The 19,126-nt window shown below is 45.2% G+C and overlaps 1 protein-coding gene across 1 annotated transcript in view; it reads right to left on the bottom strand.

Moving 5' to 3' along the window:
• FAAH2 (fatty acid amide hydrolase 2) overlaps positions 1-19,126 on the bottom strand; it is a 57,384-nt gene that overhangs the window by 23,410 nt on the left and 14,848 nt on the right. The window contains exons 2-4 of the mRNA XM_077283367.1: positions 5,295-5,514; positions 4,994-5,203; positions 1,995-2,114 (exon numbers count right to left, since the gene is read on the bottom strand). Coding sequence (XP_077139482.1) covers positions 1,995-2,114; positions 4,994-5,203; positions 5,295-5,514 — 550 coding nt within the window. The remainder of the gene's footprint in view (positions 1-1,994; positions 2,115-4,993; positions 5,204-5,294; positions 5,515-19,126) is intronic.

Here is a 19,126-nt window from a genome sequence, read left to right as displayed (position 1 = left end):
CCAACAGGCAGTCCCCAGAATTCTGCCACGTTTAGTGTGACAAATCTTCCCTATGAATTTGCAGCCCAGTGTATCCATGAGGAGAGCCCCCCAGGAGCCCCCATCAGCAGTCACGGACAGGCTGCGGTGCGGATGTGCCAACACAGCAGCTTGTCAATCACCGCTCTGAGGGCAGCAAGAGGCGAGCGCTCTGCTCATCAATGCACCAAACTGTGTCCTCAGCGCCTCCAGGATCCACAGAGCTCCACATTTTAGTGCTGTTTCAGCTACTGGGAGCCCGCACCGGACCGGTAATCACATATCAGGCTGACAGGACGCTTTACACATACACTGTGTGCAGAATTATTAGGCAAGTTGTATTTTAGAGGATTATTTTTATTATTGATCAACAACTATGTTCTCAATCAACCCAAAAGACTCATAAATATCAAAGCTTAATATTTTTGGAAGTTGGAGTGGGTTTTTTATAGATTTGGCTATTTTAAGAGGATATCTGTTTGTGCAGGTAACTATTTCTGTGCAGAATTATTAGGCAACTTAATAAAAACTAAATATATTCCCATCTCACTTGTTTATTTTCACCAGGTAAACCAATATAACTGCACAAAATTTAGAAATAAACATTTCTGACATGCAAAAAACAAAACCCCAAAAAATTAGTGCCCAATATAGCCACCTTTCTTTATTATGACACTCAGCAGCCTTCCATCCATAGATTCTGTCAGTTGCTTGATCTGTTTACGATCAACATTGCGTGCAGCAGCCACCACAGCCTCCCAGACACTGGTCCGAGAGGTGTACTGTTTTCCCTCCCTGTAGATCTCACATTTTATGAGGGACCACAGGTTCTCTATGGGCTTCAGATCAGGTGAACAAGGGGGCCATGTCATTATTTTTTTTTCTTCTTTGAGACCTTTACTGACCAGCCACGCTGTGGAGTAGTTGGAGGCATGTGATGGAGCATTGTCCTGCATGAAAATCATGTTTTTCTTGAACGATACCGACTTCTTCCTGTACCACTGCTTGAAGAAGTTGTCTTCCAGAAACTGGCAGTAGGTCTGGGAGTTGAGCTTCACTCCATCCTCAACCCGAAAAGGTCCCACAAGTTCATCTTTGATGATACCAGCCCATACCAGTACCCCACCTCCACCTTGCTGGCGTCTGAGTCGGAGTGGAGCTCTCTGCCCTTTACTGATCCAGCCCCTGGCCCATCCATCTGGCCCATCAAGAGTCACTCTCATTTCATCATTCCATAAAACCTTTGAAAAGTCAGTCTTAAGATATTTCTTGGCCCATTCATGACGTTTTATCTTATGTTTCTTGTTCAAAGGTGGTCGTTTTTCAGCCTTCCTTACCTTGGCCATGTCCCTGAGTATCACACACCTTGTGTTTTTTGTTACTCCAGTAACATTGCAGCTCTGAAATATGGCAAAACTGATGGCAAATGGCATCTTGGCAGCTTCACGCTTAATTTTCCTCAATTCATGTGCAGTTATTTTGCGCCTTTTTTGCCCAACACGCTTCTTGCGACCCTGTTGTCTATTTGCCATGAAACTCTTGATTGTTTGGTGATCATCACGCTTCAAAAGTTTGGCAATTTCAAGACTACTGCATCCCTCTGCAAGACATCTCACAATTGTGGGCTTTTCAGAGCCTGTCAAATCTCTCTTCTGACCCATTTTGCAAAAGGAAAGGAAGTTGCCTAATACTTAAGCACACCTTATATAGGGTTTTAATGTTATTAAACAACACCCCTCCTCATTACAGAGATGCACATCACCTGATTTACTTAATTGGTAGTTGGCTCTCAAGCCTGAACAGCTTGGAGTAGGAAAACATGTATAAAAAGTATCATGTGATCAAAATACAACTTGCTTAATAATTCAGCACACAGTGTAGTGCTAAAATACTCCATCTGACTGAACCCCCTGAAGAATGGAAACAGCTGGTCATAAAGGACGGCATTATAATTATTATCAATGATAAACCCTCACCAGATGTCGGCTTGTGGCCATATATTCCATTAAAATACGCTGGCATCCTTATGCTGCCCCCGATATCGGAGCCCACCCCGATGACAGATGCCCCCGCAGCTATGATGCAGCCTTCTCCTCCTAGAAGAGACATGAAGAAACAGATCATCAGAGGATGGACAAGCAACAACTAAAACAAAATCTGACAACGAAGATAAGTGTAATGGAAGAGTTATGCAATGATGCACAAAGGCCATAAAGCAGAAACTGATAAAACGAGAAGAAAGAGCAGAAACACAACCAAGAGAAAAACTCCAAAGGGGCCTGTTCACACTACACTACTGAGAAATGGTCACCGACATAGCAGCAGGGCTTCGATTATTATATTATGCCAATGTCGTCACTAGCAAGAGTGTAATATACTTCCATTACAAAAAATGTACAGTTATATGAAAAAGTTTGGGCACCCCTATTAATCTTAAGCTTAATGCTTTAGAGAAAAATATTTTTTTTTTTGCAACAGCTATTTCAGTTTCATATATCTAATAACTGTTGGACACAGTAATGTTTCTGCCTTGAAATGAGGCTTATTGTACTAACAGAAAATGTGCAATCTGCATTCAAACAAAATTTGACAGGTGCACAAGTATGGGCACCTCACCAGAAAAGTGACATTAATATTTAGTAGATCCTCCTTTTGCAAAAATAACAGCTTTTAGTCGCTTCCTGTAGCTTTTAATGAGTTCCAGGATCCTGGATGAAGGTATTTTTGACCATTCCTCTTTAAAAAAACAATTCCAGTTCAGTTAAGTTTGATGGTCGCCGAGCATGGACAGCCCTCTTCAAATGATCCCACAGATGTTCAATGATATTCAGGTCTGGGGACTGGGATGGCCATTCCAGAACAGTGTAATTGTTCCTCTGCATGAATGCCTGAGTAGATTTGGAGCGGTGTTTTGGATCATTGTCTTGCTGAAAGATCCATCCCCTGCGTAACTTCAACTTTGTCACTGATTCATGAACATTATTGTCAAGAATCTGCTGATACTGAGAGGAATCCATGCGTCCCTCAACTTTAACAAGATTCCCGGTGCCGGCATTGGCCACACAGCCCCAAAGCATGATGGAACCTCCACCAAATTTTACTGTGGGTAGCAAGTGTTTTTCTTGGAATGTTCTTTTGCCGCCATGCATAACGCCTTTTTGTATTACCAAACAACTCAATCTTGGTTTCATCAGTCCACAGGACCTTCTTCCAAAAAGAAATTGGCTTCTCCAAATGTGCTTTTGCATACCTCAGCCGACTCTGTTTGTGGCGTGCTTGCAGAAACGGCTTCTTTCACATCACTCTCCCATACAGCTTCTCCTTGTGCAAAGTGCGTTGTACAGTTGACCGATGCACAGTGACACCATCTGCAGCAAGTTGATGCTGCAGCTCTCTGGAGGTGGTCTGAGGATTGTCCTTGACTGATCTCACCATTCTTCTTCCCTGCCTTTCTGATGTTTTTCTTGGCCTGCCACTTCTGGCCTTAACAAGAACTGTACCTGTGTTCTTCCATTTCCTTACTATGTTCCTCACAGTGGAAATTGACAGGTTAAATCTCTGAGACAGCTTTTTGTATCCTTCCCCTGAACAACTATGTTGAATAATCTTTGTTTTCAGATCATTTGACAGTTGTTTTGAGGAGCCCATGATGCCACTCTTCAGAGGAGATTTAAACAGGAGAACAACTTGCAAGTGGCCACTTTAAGTAGCTTTTCTCATGATTGCATACACCTGGCTATGAAGTTCAAAGCTCAATGAGGTTGCAAAACCAAAAAAAGTGCTTTAGTAAGTCAGTAAAAAGTAGGTAGGAGTATTTAAAACAAGAAAATGATAAGGGTGCCCATACTTATGCACCTGTCAAATTTTGTTTGAATGCAGATTGCACATTTTCTGTTAGTACAATAAACCTCATTTCAAGGCAGAAACATTACTGTGTCCAACAGTTATTAGATATATGAAACTGAAATAGCTGTTGCAAAAAAAACAATTTTTATAAAACATTAAGCTTAAGATTAATAGGGGTGCCCAAACGTTTTCATATAACTGTAACTGTGAAAAGGTGCCGTCCACTGCCTGTTATCCAGACCGATCTGTCTATGGTTACAGACAAGCAGGATGGGAGTGGGTGGTCTCCTTACCAATCTGACGCCCCTCCTCGCTCTCAGACTGACACAGGATCTCCTGCTGCACACAGCCTCCGCACACTCCTCGCTCTCAGACAGACGCAGGATCTCCTGCTGCACACAGCCTCCGCACACTCCTCGCTCTCAGACTGACACAGGATCTCCTGCTGCACACAGCCTCCGCACACTCCTTGCTCTCAGACAGACGCAGGATCTCCTGCTGCACACAGCCTCCGCACACTCCTCCCTCTCAAAACGTAGGACCCCCGCTGCACACTGACTCTGCACACTCCTCGCTCTCAAAACGTAGGACCCCCGCGGCACACTGCATCTGCACACTCCTTGGTGCGGAGCCAAGTGACAGGGAGCTGTACTCACAGCTTTCCACTGATTTGTGTTCTAGTAATCATGAATATGAAGGAACATATAGTACTATGTGCAGTCGTGCCATATACTGTACTGGGGAGTGCGTGGTGCCACTGGACGCATCCGCTGCTCTTTAGAGCCCGAGGGTCAACTGCGGAGGATGAAGAGGTGTGACAATAGCCCCGGGATTGGCGGTTATATGGGATTAGGCACTTCTATTCTTTTTCTTCAGATTTCCATTGCTCTTAGTCAGGAAAACCCCAAACCGTGGACCTATTATAAGTCCATGAGGGACAGGGTGGGAAGCAGCAGAATGGCCCCTACACATCCACCATGGATCTGGTGAGAGCAATGCCGCCTGTGTGCACAGAGCCGTACGGCGCTAACGTTTGTGCTCATATAATGTGTTGACCACTCTGAATTTTCTCCTTAGTTAACATTTTTTTGTTTTGCTGACTCACAAAATCTCCACATGTGCAACGTACCCGAACTGCCCCCCACTATGTGCTGAGGGTTATAGGGGTTCCTGGTCCGGCCATATACGTTGTTACTGGACTCGTACCACATGCACAGCTCACTGCAGTTCGTCATCCCCAGAGGAATCGCTCCCACTCTCTTCAGCCTCGACACCACAGCGGCATCGTGTTCGGAGAGGAACGAACGCCGCGATACGAGTCCGGAGCTCTGCGGCATGCCTAGGAACCGGGGACACAAAGTATTGGAAGACAAAGGTCAGAAAAGGCTGGAAAGAAAGTCTGAACATGAGAGGAAGAGACGTCATCTCACCTTGTACAGCGAATGCTTCCTTAACCGTTAACGGGACGCCCAGGAGAGGATAGTTTTCTTTAAGGGTGGCCTGATCCTGCGTCCCAGAGGACACCAAGTCATCGACTGCCTTGGCTTCACGTAAGGCTTCCTCAAACCGATCGCACACTAAAGCATTGATTGTGGGGTTAACCTCTCGGATTCTGGATATATAAGCCTGCACAACCGCGCTGCTCGTCACCTGAAAAAGCAGAGACGCAAAACACAAACCATGAAGGAAGAGCCTGAGGAAGCTGCAAGGGCGAAACCATCAAGTGACTGCCGAATAACAAATCGGCTACACAAAAGTCCTACTGCTTGTATAAAAGGGCAATGAGATGCTCGACCTAATCAATCATCCCTTACAGGAGGCCATACACCTTAACCCCTTCCCATCATGGCCATTTTTCATTCTTGTATTTTGGCTTTTCAGACTCTTATTTTTCCACCTGCACAGCCATACGAGGACATGCTTTTTGCAGGAGGAATTCTATTTTTGAATAATTTCATTTTATCGTGTTACGCCCCGGAAAGTAGAAATACAATTCCAAGTGCGCTGAAATGGCAAAATAAAGCGCAATTTAAAAAAAAAAATTGGGAGGGGGGGGCGGTTATTTATCATATTCATTGCACGGTAAAACTGACCGATTCTCCAGGTTGGTACAAGCATGCAGATGCCAAACATTTATAGTTTGTTAAGTGGTGAAAAAACAACTTGAAAACGTGTGAAGAACAAAAAAGGAGAAAAGACAAAACCTTTGCTTGTGTTTGTGTCTTTTGCTTGAGAGCTGTAACATTTTCATTTTTTGGGATCTGGGGCGGGTGACTACTTATTTTTTGGGCCCTGATCGGATGTTCCTCCCATACCATTTTGGGGTAGATATGATGTTTTGATCGCCGCCTCTTCCATTTTTTTGCAATATTGTGGCACGTTGTGATTTTTTCTCATTACGCCGTTTATCGATCGGCTTAATTCATTTTATACTTTGATAGATCGGCCCTTTACAGACATAATACCATATGTGTGTTTATTTCTTCATATTTATTGGTGATAAAGGGGGTAATTTGAAAGGTTTTTTTTAGATTTTCAGTTTTTACTGTATTGGGTCGTCCCCTTAGGCTGGTTTTACACTTGCCGTGTTTTTTCGGCCCCCAAGCATTTCTATGGGGCTGCAAAAATTTGTAGGAGCGCCGTATGGGCCGTATTTACGGCCGTGAAAAAATATCGAGCTTGCTCAATATATTTCAAGGCTTACGGACACGGGCTGCAAAAACAACGGAAGCTTGAATTCCGTTTTTGCGGATCGCTGGGTTTTTTTTTTTGGTCCCTACTTTTTCCCTACTATTCTAATCCAGAAAAAAACGGCGATCCGCAATATTCTTACGGCCCGTTTTTGCGACAGACCAGGAAAATCACAGCGATACGTCCCTCAAAAAATGGGCAGCTAAAATCACGGTAAGTGTAAAAGAAGCCTTAGGAGACTTGAAGCTTCCATCATGTGATCACTTGTAATATACATGGGAAAGACGCATGCTCAGTTCCTGAGCCTGAATCAAAGTCAAAAAGCCGGCATATGATTTGACTATTCGTCATATGTCAGCAAGGAGTTAAGCCCCCAATTTACACTAAACTAATGTCGATTGAAGCCACCATACCGGCCTTCCTTGGCTGATAGTGTAACGTGCATGGGGCCCTGGACACTTTATCGTTGGGGGGTCAGTGTTATGACCTGGTGGTTAAGAGGCCACACTGATATGACCTGGTGGCTAAAACGCAACATGGGACGAGCTCTGAGGAGGTGGTAACTCTACTGACCGCAGTTCCTAATCCTAACAACAACACTAGTAATAGCTGTGGGATGTTCCTGACTCTCCCTAGACACCTCGTCACAGCCTAAGAGCTAGCTACCCCTAAAGTAGGAAATAGAAAGCTATCTTGCCTCAGAGAAAACCCCCAAAGGAAAGACAGCCCCCCACAAATATTGACTGTGAGTGGAGAGGGAAATGACGTACACAGAAATGAAATCAGATTTCAGCAAAGGAGGCCAATACTAAACTTCATAGACAGAGAGAAAAGGATACTGTGCGGTCAGTATTATAAACTACAAAATCCACGCAGAGTTTACAAAAATGAACTCCACACCGACTCACGGTGTGGAGGGGCAAATCTGCTTCCCCAGAGCTTCCAGCTAGTCTGAATATGACATAGTGTCAAGCTGGACAAAAAGAGACATATTTGCAGAGCAATAGAGTCCAAACAAATGGACAAACAAGAACTAGCAAAAACTTATCTTTTTCTGACAAGGACAGGCCATATGAGAAATCCAAGGAGAGAACCAAATCCAACCAAGAACATTGACAGCTGGCATAAACTAAAGCCCAGAGCAGGTTTAAATGACAAACCCAGGCAAGGCGATCAGTGAAGGCAGCTGCTACAGCTACCTAAAGGAGCAGCAGTTCCACTCGAAACCACCAGAGGGAGCCCAAGGGCAGAACTCACAAAAATACCATTAGCAACCACAGGCGGGAGCTCCAGAACGGAATTCACAACAGTACCCCCCCCTTGAGGAGGGGTCACCGAACCCTCACCAGAGCTCCCCGGCCAATCAAGACGAGCCAAATGGAAAGCACGAACCAAATCGGCAGCATGAACATCGGAGGCAACAACCCAAGAATTATCCTCCTGGCCATAACCCTTCCACTTGACCAGATATTGGAGCCTCCGCCTCGAAAAACGAGAATCCAAAATCTTCTCCACCACATATTCCAATTCCCCCTCAACCAACACCGGAGCAGGAGGATCAACGGAGGGAACCATAGGTACCACATATCTCCGCAACAAGGATCTATGGAACACATTATGAATGGAAAAAGAAGCTGGAAGGGCCAAACGAAAAGACACCAGATTGATAATTTCAGAAATCTTATAAGGCCCAATAAAGCGAGGCTTGAACTTAGGGGAAGAAACCTTCATAGGAACATGACGAGAAGACAACCAGACCAAATCCTCAACACGAAGCCGGGGACCAACACACCGACGACGGTTAGCAAAACGTTGAGCCTTTTCCTGAGACAACGTCAAATTGTCCACCACATGAGTCCAAATTTGCTGCAACCTGTCCACCACAGAATCCACACCAGGACAGTCAGAAGGCTCAAGCTGCCCCGAAGAAAAACGAGGATGAAAACCAAAGTTACAAAAAAAAGGCGAAACCAAGGTAGCCGAACTAGCCCGATTATTAAGGGAAAACTCGGCCAACGGCAAAAAGGTCACCCAATCATCCTGATCAGCAGACACGAAGCATCTCAAATAGGTTTCCAAGGTCTGATTGGTTCGCTCCGTTTGGCCATTTGTCGGAGGATGGAATGCTGAAGAAAAAAAACAAATCAATGCCCATTCTAGCACAAAAGGACCGCCAAAACCTAGAAACGAACTGGGAACCTCTGTCAGACACAATATTCTCCGGAATACCATGTAAACGAACCACTTGCTGAAAAAATAATGGAACCAAATCAGAGGAGGAAGGCAACTTAGGCAACGGTACCAAATGGACGATCTTAGAAAAACGGTCACAAACCACCCAGATGACAGACATCTTCTGAGAAACAGGAAGATCAGAAATAAAATCCATGGAAATATGCGTCCAGGGCCTCTCAGGAATAGGCAAAGGCAAAAGCAACCCACTGGCACAGGAACAGCAAGGCTTAGCCCGAGCACAGGTCCCACAGGACTGCACAAACGAACGCACATCCCGCGACAAGGAAGGCCACCAAAAGGACCTAGCCACCAAATCTCTGGTACCGAAAATCCCAGGGTGACCAGCCAACACCGAACAATGAATCTCAGAAATTACCCTGCTAGTCCATCTATCAGGAACAAACAGTCTCCCCACTGGACAGCGGTCAGGTTTATCAGCCTGAAACTCCTGAAGTACCCGCCGCAAATCAGGGGAGATGGCACAAAGAATCACCCCCTCCTTGAGGATCCCAGCCGGCTCAAGAATTCCCGGAGAGTCAGGCAAAAAACTCCTAGAAAGGGCATCAGCCTTCACATTCTTAGATCCTGGAATATACGAGACCACAAAATCAAAACGGGAGAAAAACAGAGACCACCGAGCTTGTCTAGGATTCAACCGCTTAGCAGACTCGAGGTAAATCAGATTCTTATGATCAGTCAAGACCACCACGCGATGCTTTGCTCCCTCAAGCCAATGTCGCCACTCCTCAAATGCCCACTTCATAGCCAACAACTCCCGATTGCCGACATTATAATTACGCTCAGCAGGCGAAAACTTTCTGTAGAAGAAAGCACATGGTTTCATCAAAGAGCCATCAGAATTTCTCTGAGACAAAACGGCCCCTGCCCCAATCTCAGAAGCATCAACCTCAACCTGAAAAGGGAGCGAAACATCTGGCTGACGCAACACAGGGGCAGAAGTAAAACGACGTTTAAGCTCCTGAAAGGCCTCAACAGCCGCAGAGGACCAATTCATCACATCAGCGCCTTTCTTCGTCAAATCGGTCAGAGGCTTCACCACACTAGAAAAATTAGCAATAAAGCGGCGATAAAAATTAGCAAAGCCCAAAAATTTCTGAAGGCTCTTTACAGATGTGGGTTGAGTCCAATCATGAATGGCCTGGACTTTAACAGGGTCCATTTCAATAGCCGAGGGAGAAAAAATGAAACCCAAAAAAGAAACCTTCTGAACTCCAAAGAGGCACTTAGACCCCTTCACAAACAACGCATTAGCACGAAGGACCTGAAACACCATCCTAACCTGCTTCACATGAGACTCCCAATCATCGGAAAAAACCAAAATATCATCCAAATACACAATCATGAATTTATCCAGATAATTCCGGAAGATATCATGCATAAAGGACTGAAATACCGATGGAGCATTAGAGAGCCCGAATGGCATCACAAGATATTCAAAATGGCCTTCGGGCGTATTAAATGCTGTTTTCCATTCATCACCTTGTTTAATACGCACGAGATTATACGTCCCTCGAAGGTCGATTTTAGTAAACCAACTGGCACCCTTAATCCGAGCAAACAAGTCAGAAAGTAAAGGGTACTGGAATTTGACCGTGATCTTATTGAGAAGGCGATAATCTATACAGGGTCTCAAGGAGCCATCCTTCTTGGTAACAAAGAAGAATCCAGCCCCCAACGATGACGAAGACGGGCGAATATGCCCCTTCTCCAAGGACTCCTTTACATAACTCCGCATAGCGGCATGCTCTGGCACAGACAGGTTGAAAAGTCGGCCCTTAGGGAACTTACAGCCTGGAATCAAATTAATGGCACAATCGCAGTCCCTATGAGGAGGCAGGGAACTGGACTTGGGCTCATCAAATATATCCTGGAAATCCGACAAAAACTCAGGAACTTCAGAAGAAGGGGGTGAGGAAATTGACATCAAAGGAATATCACTATGTATCCCCTGACAACCCCAACCAGTTACAGACATAGATCTCCAATCCAGCACTGGATTATGTACCTGTAACCATGGAAAACCCAGCACAACAACATCATGCAAATTATGCAACACCAAAAAACGAATATTTTCCTGATGTGCTGGAGCCATGTACATGGTTAACTGTGTCCAGTACTGAGGTTTATTCTTGGCCAATGGCGTAGCATCAATCCCCCTTAAGGGAATAGGGCTCTGCAAAGGCTCCAAGGAAAAACCACAGTGCTTGGCAAATTCTAAGTCCATTAAATTCAGGGCAGTGCCATAACAGAAAAGGACGACAATGAGCAAATCAGGGTAACAGACAAGAGAAACCTAGGCTGTACAGTACCAATGGTAACAGACCTAGGGACCCTCTTAGTACGCTTAGGGCAATCAGAAATAGCATGAGCAGAATCACCACAGTAAAAACACAGGCCATTCTGACGTCTGAATTTCTGCCTTTCTGCTCTAGTCAAAATCCTATCACATTGCATAGGCTCAGGACTCTGCTCAGAGGACACTGCCTTATGGTGCACCACCTTGCGCTCGCGCAGACGCCAATCGATCTGAATGGCCAAAGACATTGACTCATTCAGACCAGCAGGCGTGGGAAACCCCACCATAACATCTTTAAGGGCTTCAGAAAGACCCTTTCTGAAAATCGCTGCCAGGGCATACTCATTCCATTTTGTGAGCACAGACCACTTTCTAAATTTCTGGCAGTATACTTCTGCTGCTTCCTGACCCTGACACAGAGCCAGCAAAGTCTTTTCTGCCTGATCCACAGAATTAGGCTCGTCATACAGCAATCCGAGCGCTTGAAAAAATGCGTCAATATTGAGCAATGCAGGATTTCCTGGCTCAAGGGAGAATGCCCAGTCCTGCGGGTCGCCACGCAGCAAAGAAATAACAATCTTCACCTGCTGAATGGGGTCACCAGAGGAACGGGGTCTCAGAGCAAAAAACAATCTGCAATTATTTTTGAAGTTCAAAAATTTAGATCTATCCCCAGAAAACAAATCAGGAATAGGAATTCTAGGCTCTAATACCAGAGTCTGGACAACATAATCTTGGATACTCTGTACCCTTGCAGCGAGTTGATCCACACGCAAGGACAGACCCTGAACCTCCATATCAGCATCAAAATCCTGAACCACCAAGAGATTAAGGGGAAAAAAAAGACAAAACAAGCTACAAAGGAAAAAAAAAATGACTCAGAACCTTCTTTTCCCTCTTTTGAGATGCATTTAACACATTGTGGGCCAGCTGTACTGTTATGACCTGGTGGTTAAGAGGCCACACTGATATGACCTGGTGGCTAAAACGCAACATGGGACGAGCTCTGAGGAGGTGGTAACTCTACTGACCGCAGTTCCTAATCCTAACAACAACATTAGTAATAGCCGTGGGATGTTCCTGACTCTCCCTAGACACCTCGTCACAGCCTAAGAGCTAACTACCCCTAAAGTAGGAAATAGAAAGCTATCTTGCCTCAGAGAAAACCCCCAAAGGAAAGACAGCCCCCCACAAATATTGACTGTGAGTGGAGAGGGAAATGACGTACACAGAAATGAAATCAGATTTCAGCAAAGGAGGCCAATACTAAACTTGATAGACAGAGAAAAGGATACTGTGCGGTCAGTATTAAAAACTACAAAATCCACGCAGAGTTTACAAAAATGAACTCCACACCGACTCACGGTGTGGAGGGGCAAATCTGCTTCCCCAGAGCTTCCAGCTAGTCTGAATATGACATAGTGTCAAGCTGGACAAAAAGAGACATATTTGCAGAGCAATAGAGTCCAAACAAATGGACAAACAAGAACTAGCAAAAACTTATCTTTTTCTGACAAGGACAGGCCATATGAGAAATCCAAAGAGAGAACCAAATCCAACCAAGAACATTGACAGCTGGCATGAACTAAAGCCCAGAGCAGGTTTAAATAACAAACCCAGGCAAGGCGATCAGTGAAGGCAGCTGCTACAGCTACCTAAAGGAGCAGCAGTTCCACTCGAAACCACCAGAGGGAGCCCAAGGGCAGAACTCACAAAAATACCATTAGCAACCACAGGAGGGAGCTCCAGAACGGAATTCACAACAGGTCAGATCGATCACAACCAATTTTATAAGGCCGATCGCATTGTTCTCCAGATGAGCCGTCTCTAGTCATGTCTGGCAATGGCTCTTGGAGAACACAGGAGACGTTGGCCGAACAAGTGCTCCAGTGTATGGGAGCGCCAGCTGAACGATGGGTTTACTGAACCACTGTCCAATAAGTAGGGTGACCTTCAGACGACTGCTCCTCTGAACCCCCGATGTATCCTCAGCTGACTGTACATTGTTTTCCCACGGTCCCCAGATTGGCGGAGGAGCCACCTATTTAGACGCCAACCAAAGAGTGCGATCCATCAGTAATCCGGACAGGTTTACAGCTGTGAACCCTCCTCTAGCAATCTCTCTGGGCAGGAAGAAAACATCAGGTGGATTGTGCCGTCTCCTCCAATCCAGAGCGAATCAGAAGAAAATCTGATGTCTTGGCATGAAGTTCAGAAATCCACATTCACGTATTTTAGGCTATGTCGATTACATTTTGATTTATGCTGCATAGTTTATAAAAAATGCAAGTGACCTATTTTACTTAATGGCGCAGAAAATCTGTAACATCAAAAACTGCCCAAAAGTTCATGGTGTGAACGGAGCCCTTAGTCTTCAGTTTCCCAGATTTGTTTTTTCTTTTCTAGGATAAATTCAGCACTAAAGATGCTACCTATTTCTACGTGAGAACGTGGTCACGAGTTTTCCAACCTGCAGCCTTCACCCTGTACTTTGACTTTGGTAGACGACCGGCCTTGAAATGCCTGAATATTGTGATGTGTGGACCAGGAGATATACTGCGGCTCTTATCAGATGCCGATAAGAGGCCTCCTGACATTATCGTGGGAGGTTGGAATCACACAGCAAGTTCTTCAGGAGTTTTATAAGCTAAAGCCAGGAAAAGATGGCAAGAAGCATAAAGGGTTAAGTGCCATACACATCGGATGGCTGTCGGCAGGTCAGTGGTGGGGCTGATCGTCTAGCCGGCAGACATCTCGGGGTCCCTCCTATGACCAGGGCACTCACTCTGTCCAGCACCCCAGGCCGCGGCCTATATATGGGAGAACAAAGGGATCGACAGCCCAAAATCTAAAATGCCGGATCCCTAATAATCAATTGTCAGGGGCCCCTCTATGTTAGGCTGTCAGTCTAAGCCAGTTATTGGCATTTTCAGCCGACAATAGTCTCTTTAATAGCGGGCAGTATTTGCCACAGCCGCTGGGCGATCACGTGTGCCCGCTACTAAGTAAAATTAATATTCACTGCTCCCTACTCCCATAATCCCTGGCGCGGAGAGCAGTGAATATTCCGGCAGTGACACCATGCGCGGCTTACATGCTGAAGTCAGCATCAGAACAGGATGCCGAGGGAGTGGAGGGCAGGCGAGTACAATTTTTTTTGTGTGTGCGGCGTGATAGGGGGCACATATACCAGGATGGGGGAGCATCTATAGCAGGAAAGTGATCATATATACCTGGAAGTAGCCGGGATGGGGGACATTACCCCTATAACAGTGTCAGCAGCAAATCCCTCCCCCCTCCGGTATAGGCTGTGGTTAATAAGGTGTAAAGGTTATAGCTGATAATGGCAGACAGTGTAGCGGTTATAGATCACGAAGGTGGGCAGTGTGGTGGCCATATACTACAGGAGGCTTATTTAGGGCATAATATGGACAGATATTTTTTATTCAGGAGCATTGTAGTAACTTATTTTTAAGGGGCACCGTGTGGAGACGTGCTGCAGAAGCGCGGAGAAGATGGAATATGGAGAGACGAGCTGTGGATGAAGAGAAGTCATCATGGCGTCTGGACAAGATGGAGATGAAAAGTAAGCAACAACTCCAATCACAGAAGATGAGATCCATAAGGTCCCTGGATGTAAGTGTTTATCTGTGGTACTGACTGGTCTCATCAGTGCTGTGGTTCCTGTAAGGTCCGGAGTCAGAGAAAGACTGATAACAACAAAACCCACCATCTCCTACCATTGTAGAACGGCGCCGTGGACAAAAAGTCCAGGATATCCCTTTTACACCAGAATCACACGGTCAGTATTTTGTCAGGATTTCCCATCCAAAACCAGGAGAGAAACAATCAGAGGAAAAGTATAATAGAAACATATGCACCACTTCTGTATTATCACCCACTCCTGGTTTTGGCTACAAATACTGAGGTAAAATACTGACCAAATACTGACCGTGTGGCCGTGGCCTTAAGAGGATAGAAATGTTGATGGAAGCTTCTTTATAAACAATCATGTGTATCCCTTTATCTGTAATGGGGTCTGTTTAGTTTCCATTAGGGCGTCTTGCGAATGAGGGACCCTTTAACTGAAACCAAACAGCCCCCGTTACAGGGAAGTATCTTAGTTTCCATGACCGTCCTGGGGACTGACATAAAACATAGGAGGTCAGGGATGAATATCGCCATTTATCTATTATCGCTATTTATTCAGCAGTGTGGTGGCTCAGTAGCTTACATTGTACATGGTGGCTCAGTGGTTAGCACTGTCGCTTTGCAGCATTGGGGTCATGGGTTAAAATCCCATCAAGGACGACATCTGCAAGGAGTTTGTATGTTCTCCTTGTGTTCAGGTGCGCTTCCTCCGGGTTCTCTTCGTGTTTAGGTGCGCTTCCTCCGGGTTCTCCTCGTGTTTAGGTGCGCTTCCTCCGGGTTCTGCTCGTGTTTAGGAAAGTTTCCTCCGGGTTCTCCTCGTGTTTAGGTGTGCTTCCTCCAGGTTCTCCTCGTGTTAAGGTGCGCTTCCTCCGGGATCTGCTCGTGTTTAGGTGCGCTTCCTCCGGGGTCTCCTCATGTTTAGGCGCGTTTCCTCCGGGTTCTCCTCGTGTTTAGGAGCGTTTCCACTGGGTTCTCGTGTTTAGGTGCGTTTCCTCCGGGTTCTCCTCGTGTTTAAGTGCGCTTCCTCCGGGTTCCTCCCGCACTCCAAAGACTGATAGGGAATCTACATTGTGAGCCCCAATAGGGACCGTGATAATGATGTCTGTAAAGCGCTGTGGAATTAATGGCGCTATATAAGCAACACATAATCATAATAATAAATGTATCCTTCGCATTGTGTAAATGACCCACAAACAATGACGAATTCCATATCTAACATTGAAGACGCACTCTCTGAGCCTCATCCATAAAGGACATCATTTTTTTTTATTTTTTTACTTTTGCTGGTATTGTTTGTGGAAAAAAAGGGGTGGTGGTACTTTAAGGGTGCTCCAACGTTAGTCTCAGACTCACTACATTACTTGGGTGCTGAGGGTTCATCAGGGGGCACCGTCAACTTCATCTGCCTGTGACACCAAAATCGTTTGTCCTGGCCCTGTCATTTCCGTGCATGCAGTCACATCCCAACTAGGTGTGTGCGGCCTCATATGTCTAGTTGGAATGTGGCCGGGAGTATACAGATCACATACTTACAGTTACATACCCACCCATTCCCACCCATCGGAGATGCCTCACAGGGTGCACTGTGACTGCAGGCTATATCCACAAGCCTGGACACCCCCTTAAAGGGAATGTGTCAGCAGAATTTCATCCCCCAATCTACTTACATGTGCATGAGATCTCCTGAATACATAAAGGGGATGTGACAGGCTTCATGGGAATACAGAAAGTTTACGAAGCATTACAGGGAGGAGATCGTAGAAGAAACCTGTTACAGGGAATCAAAGTGGATAATCACATTAGTGGCTGCACCTCGTATCACAGTACTGAGGCTTTTTTTTATTTTTTTCTCCTATTTCTGGTATTTGTGGCCCATTTTAAGCTCTATTTGTGGCTTTATTTCGCATTGTCCTTGTCAGTAACGTCTCCCCCTTATCGTCTGTTTAGGCGGCCTGGTAATTAATGATGGGATTTCCATGGAGGAGGCTCGTGCCAGGAGTAATCCATACAATTCTCTTTCCTAGAGCTGTAAGATGCTGGATGACGGTTTTTTTAGCTCAGTGAAAATACAAGAACTGCTGGTCAGGACTGAAGCTATATTCATATTCAGGGTTGTCTGGTTCCTATAGAAATGGGATGCCAAGATCATAAAAAAACACGACAGCCCTTAATATCTGCTGCAGATTTTTCATACATACAGCATCTTGGAAAAAAAAAAATCATACCTCATGAACTACACGTTACTCCCACAAACAAATGTATTTTATTGGGATTTTGTGTGATACCAACATAAAGTAACAAGTATTTGTGACGTGTAAAGGAAATGATACAGGGTTTCCTGATTATTTTTAAAACATAAATCTGAAAATTGTGACGTGCATTAGTATTCAGCCCCTTGTAGTCTGAGACCCCTAAATAAATTCCTGAGTGACCAATTGCCTCCAGAAGTCACATATTTAGTACGGTAACTTAAGTCCACCTGGGTGTAAGTTATCCTCAGTATAATTACAGCTGTACTGTGAAGGCCTCAGAGGTTTGAGAACATTAGGGATCAACCAGCATCATAAAAAGCAAGGAGCCCACCAGACAGGTCAGGGATAAAGTTGTGGAGAAAAGTAAAGCAGGGTTAGGTCATAAAAAATAACCCAAGCTAACATCTCACAGAGCACTGATCAATACATCATCCAAAAATGGAAGGAGTATACCTACCAAGACCGTCCACCTAACCTGACATCTCAAGCAAGGAGAGAACTAATTAGTGAAGCAGCTAAGAGGACCATGGTCACTTTTCTGCGTTTAGAAAATCGGTCCCATGTTGGTCCCAAAAAGTTGGACGAATGTCATTTGAGAACGCCGCGATTTTTCTCACTTAGCATCCATATGCAATGCGTTTTCAACATTTGCTTTTACATACAGGATTTCTCTGTTATTTCAAGGTAGTTTACTAAGATAGATAGATAATCAGTGCCATGCAGCTTACTGTACATGTATTTGGCTCAATTAAAGACGTTAAAGAAAAAATCCCCAGAATTTTTAATAACCAGCTGAGGGAAAGCCGACAGCTGGGGGCTGATGCATATAGCCTGTGAAGAAGGTAATACTCATGGGGGTTCGTGGGCTATTAATATCAGCTCACATCTGTATACATAGCTTTTACTGGTTACAACAAAAATGGGGGCCCCTCCAACAATAGACAATGACGTAGAGTCCCCCATATAATTAATAACCAGCAAAGGCTAGGCAGACAGCAGCGGGCTGATATTAATAGGCTAGGAAGGGGCCATGGATATTGGTCAACTCCCAGAGAAAGAACATCAGCCTTCAGCCACCCGGGAAATGGCGCATCTATAAGAGTGGGGTAATAGGGTTGATGTCACCTTTGTATTGTCAGTTGACATCAAGCCCAGGGGTTAGTAATGGAGAGACATCAATAAGAGGCGTCATATTGTAAAAAATACACAGCCAAAACAAAGTCCCTTAAGTGAAAGACAGACTCCTTTATTTTAAATAAATACTCCCTGTCCTTTTTTTTCCCATTTGTTACTATAAAATAAACCACCATATTACTCACCTGTCAATCGAGAATCCCTATGTGATGCTGTACCATGAATAACTCCAGCTCTGCTACATCTGGGTAGTTTGTTGAGCGATGGCATGATGCGACTGCTCTCCACACCAGCCGGAACACACTGAGACAGGAGTGTGATTACAGTCCTGCAGTGTGTAGAACTGATGTGAGAAAGGTCAACTGAGTTCATAGCTGATGAACCCCAGTCACCTCACTAACGTCATCACTCATTGTGTGAGAAAGTTCGGGGGCCCACACGCCATTTTTTTAAATACTCCTGTCGCTTACTTCATCCTTTGGACTTACCCAGTGGTCCCCCTCAGCCACCCACACAGACGGACACACATAAGACCTTGTCTTCACCCGTTTCTGCTCCCTATCTAACTTCACCACCTCCCCTCTCCCTCTATCCGACCACCATCTTCTCTTTCTCATCCCTGTCGTCCTCACCGGTCACCCATGTCCAGCAACATGCGCACCCACGCAGGAACCTCGCACACCTAGACACCCACACACTCTCTGACTCTATCCTACCACTATCATCCATATCCTCACTCCACGACACAGACACTGCCACTGCTTTCTACAATGCCACTCTTGCATCAGCTATTGACATGGTTGCCCCTGTCATGCATAGCAGAGTGCGACAAACCAATATAAAACCCTGGCACAATAACATCACTAAAAAGCTTCGGCAAGTATCCAGAATTGCAGAACGGCGTTGGAAGAAAACACATTTGCAAGATGATTTCACTGCATTCAAACAAGCAACACTGGCATTCAAATCAGCTCTCACCTCT

The sequence above is a fragment of the Ranitomeya variabilis genome, chromosome 2, assembly GCF_051348905.1.
Source record: "Ranitomeya variabilis isolate aRanVar5 chromosome 2, aRanVar5.hap1, whole genome shotgun sequence".
NCBI lineage: Eukaryota > Metazoa > Chordata > Amphibia > Anura > Dendrobatidae > Ranitomeya > Ranitomeya variabilis.
Note: the sequence above shows the minus strand (reverse complement) of the source record. Positions and strands in the feature narration are given on the sequence as shown.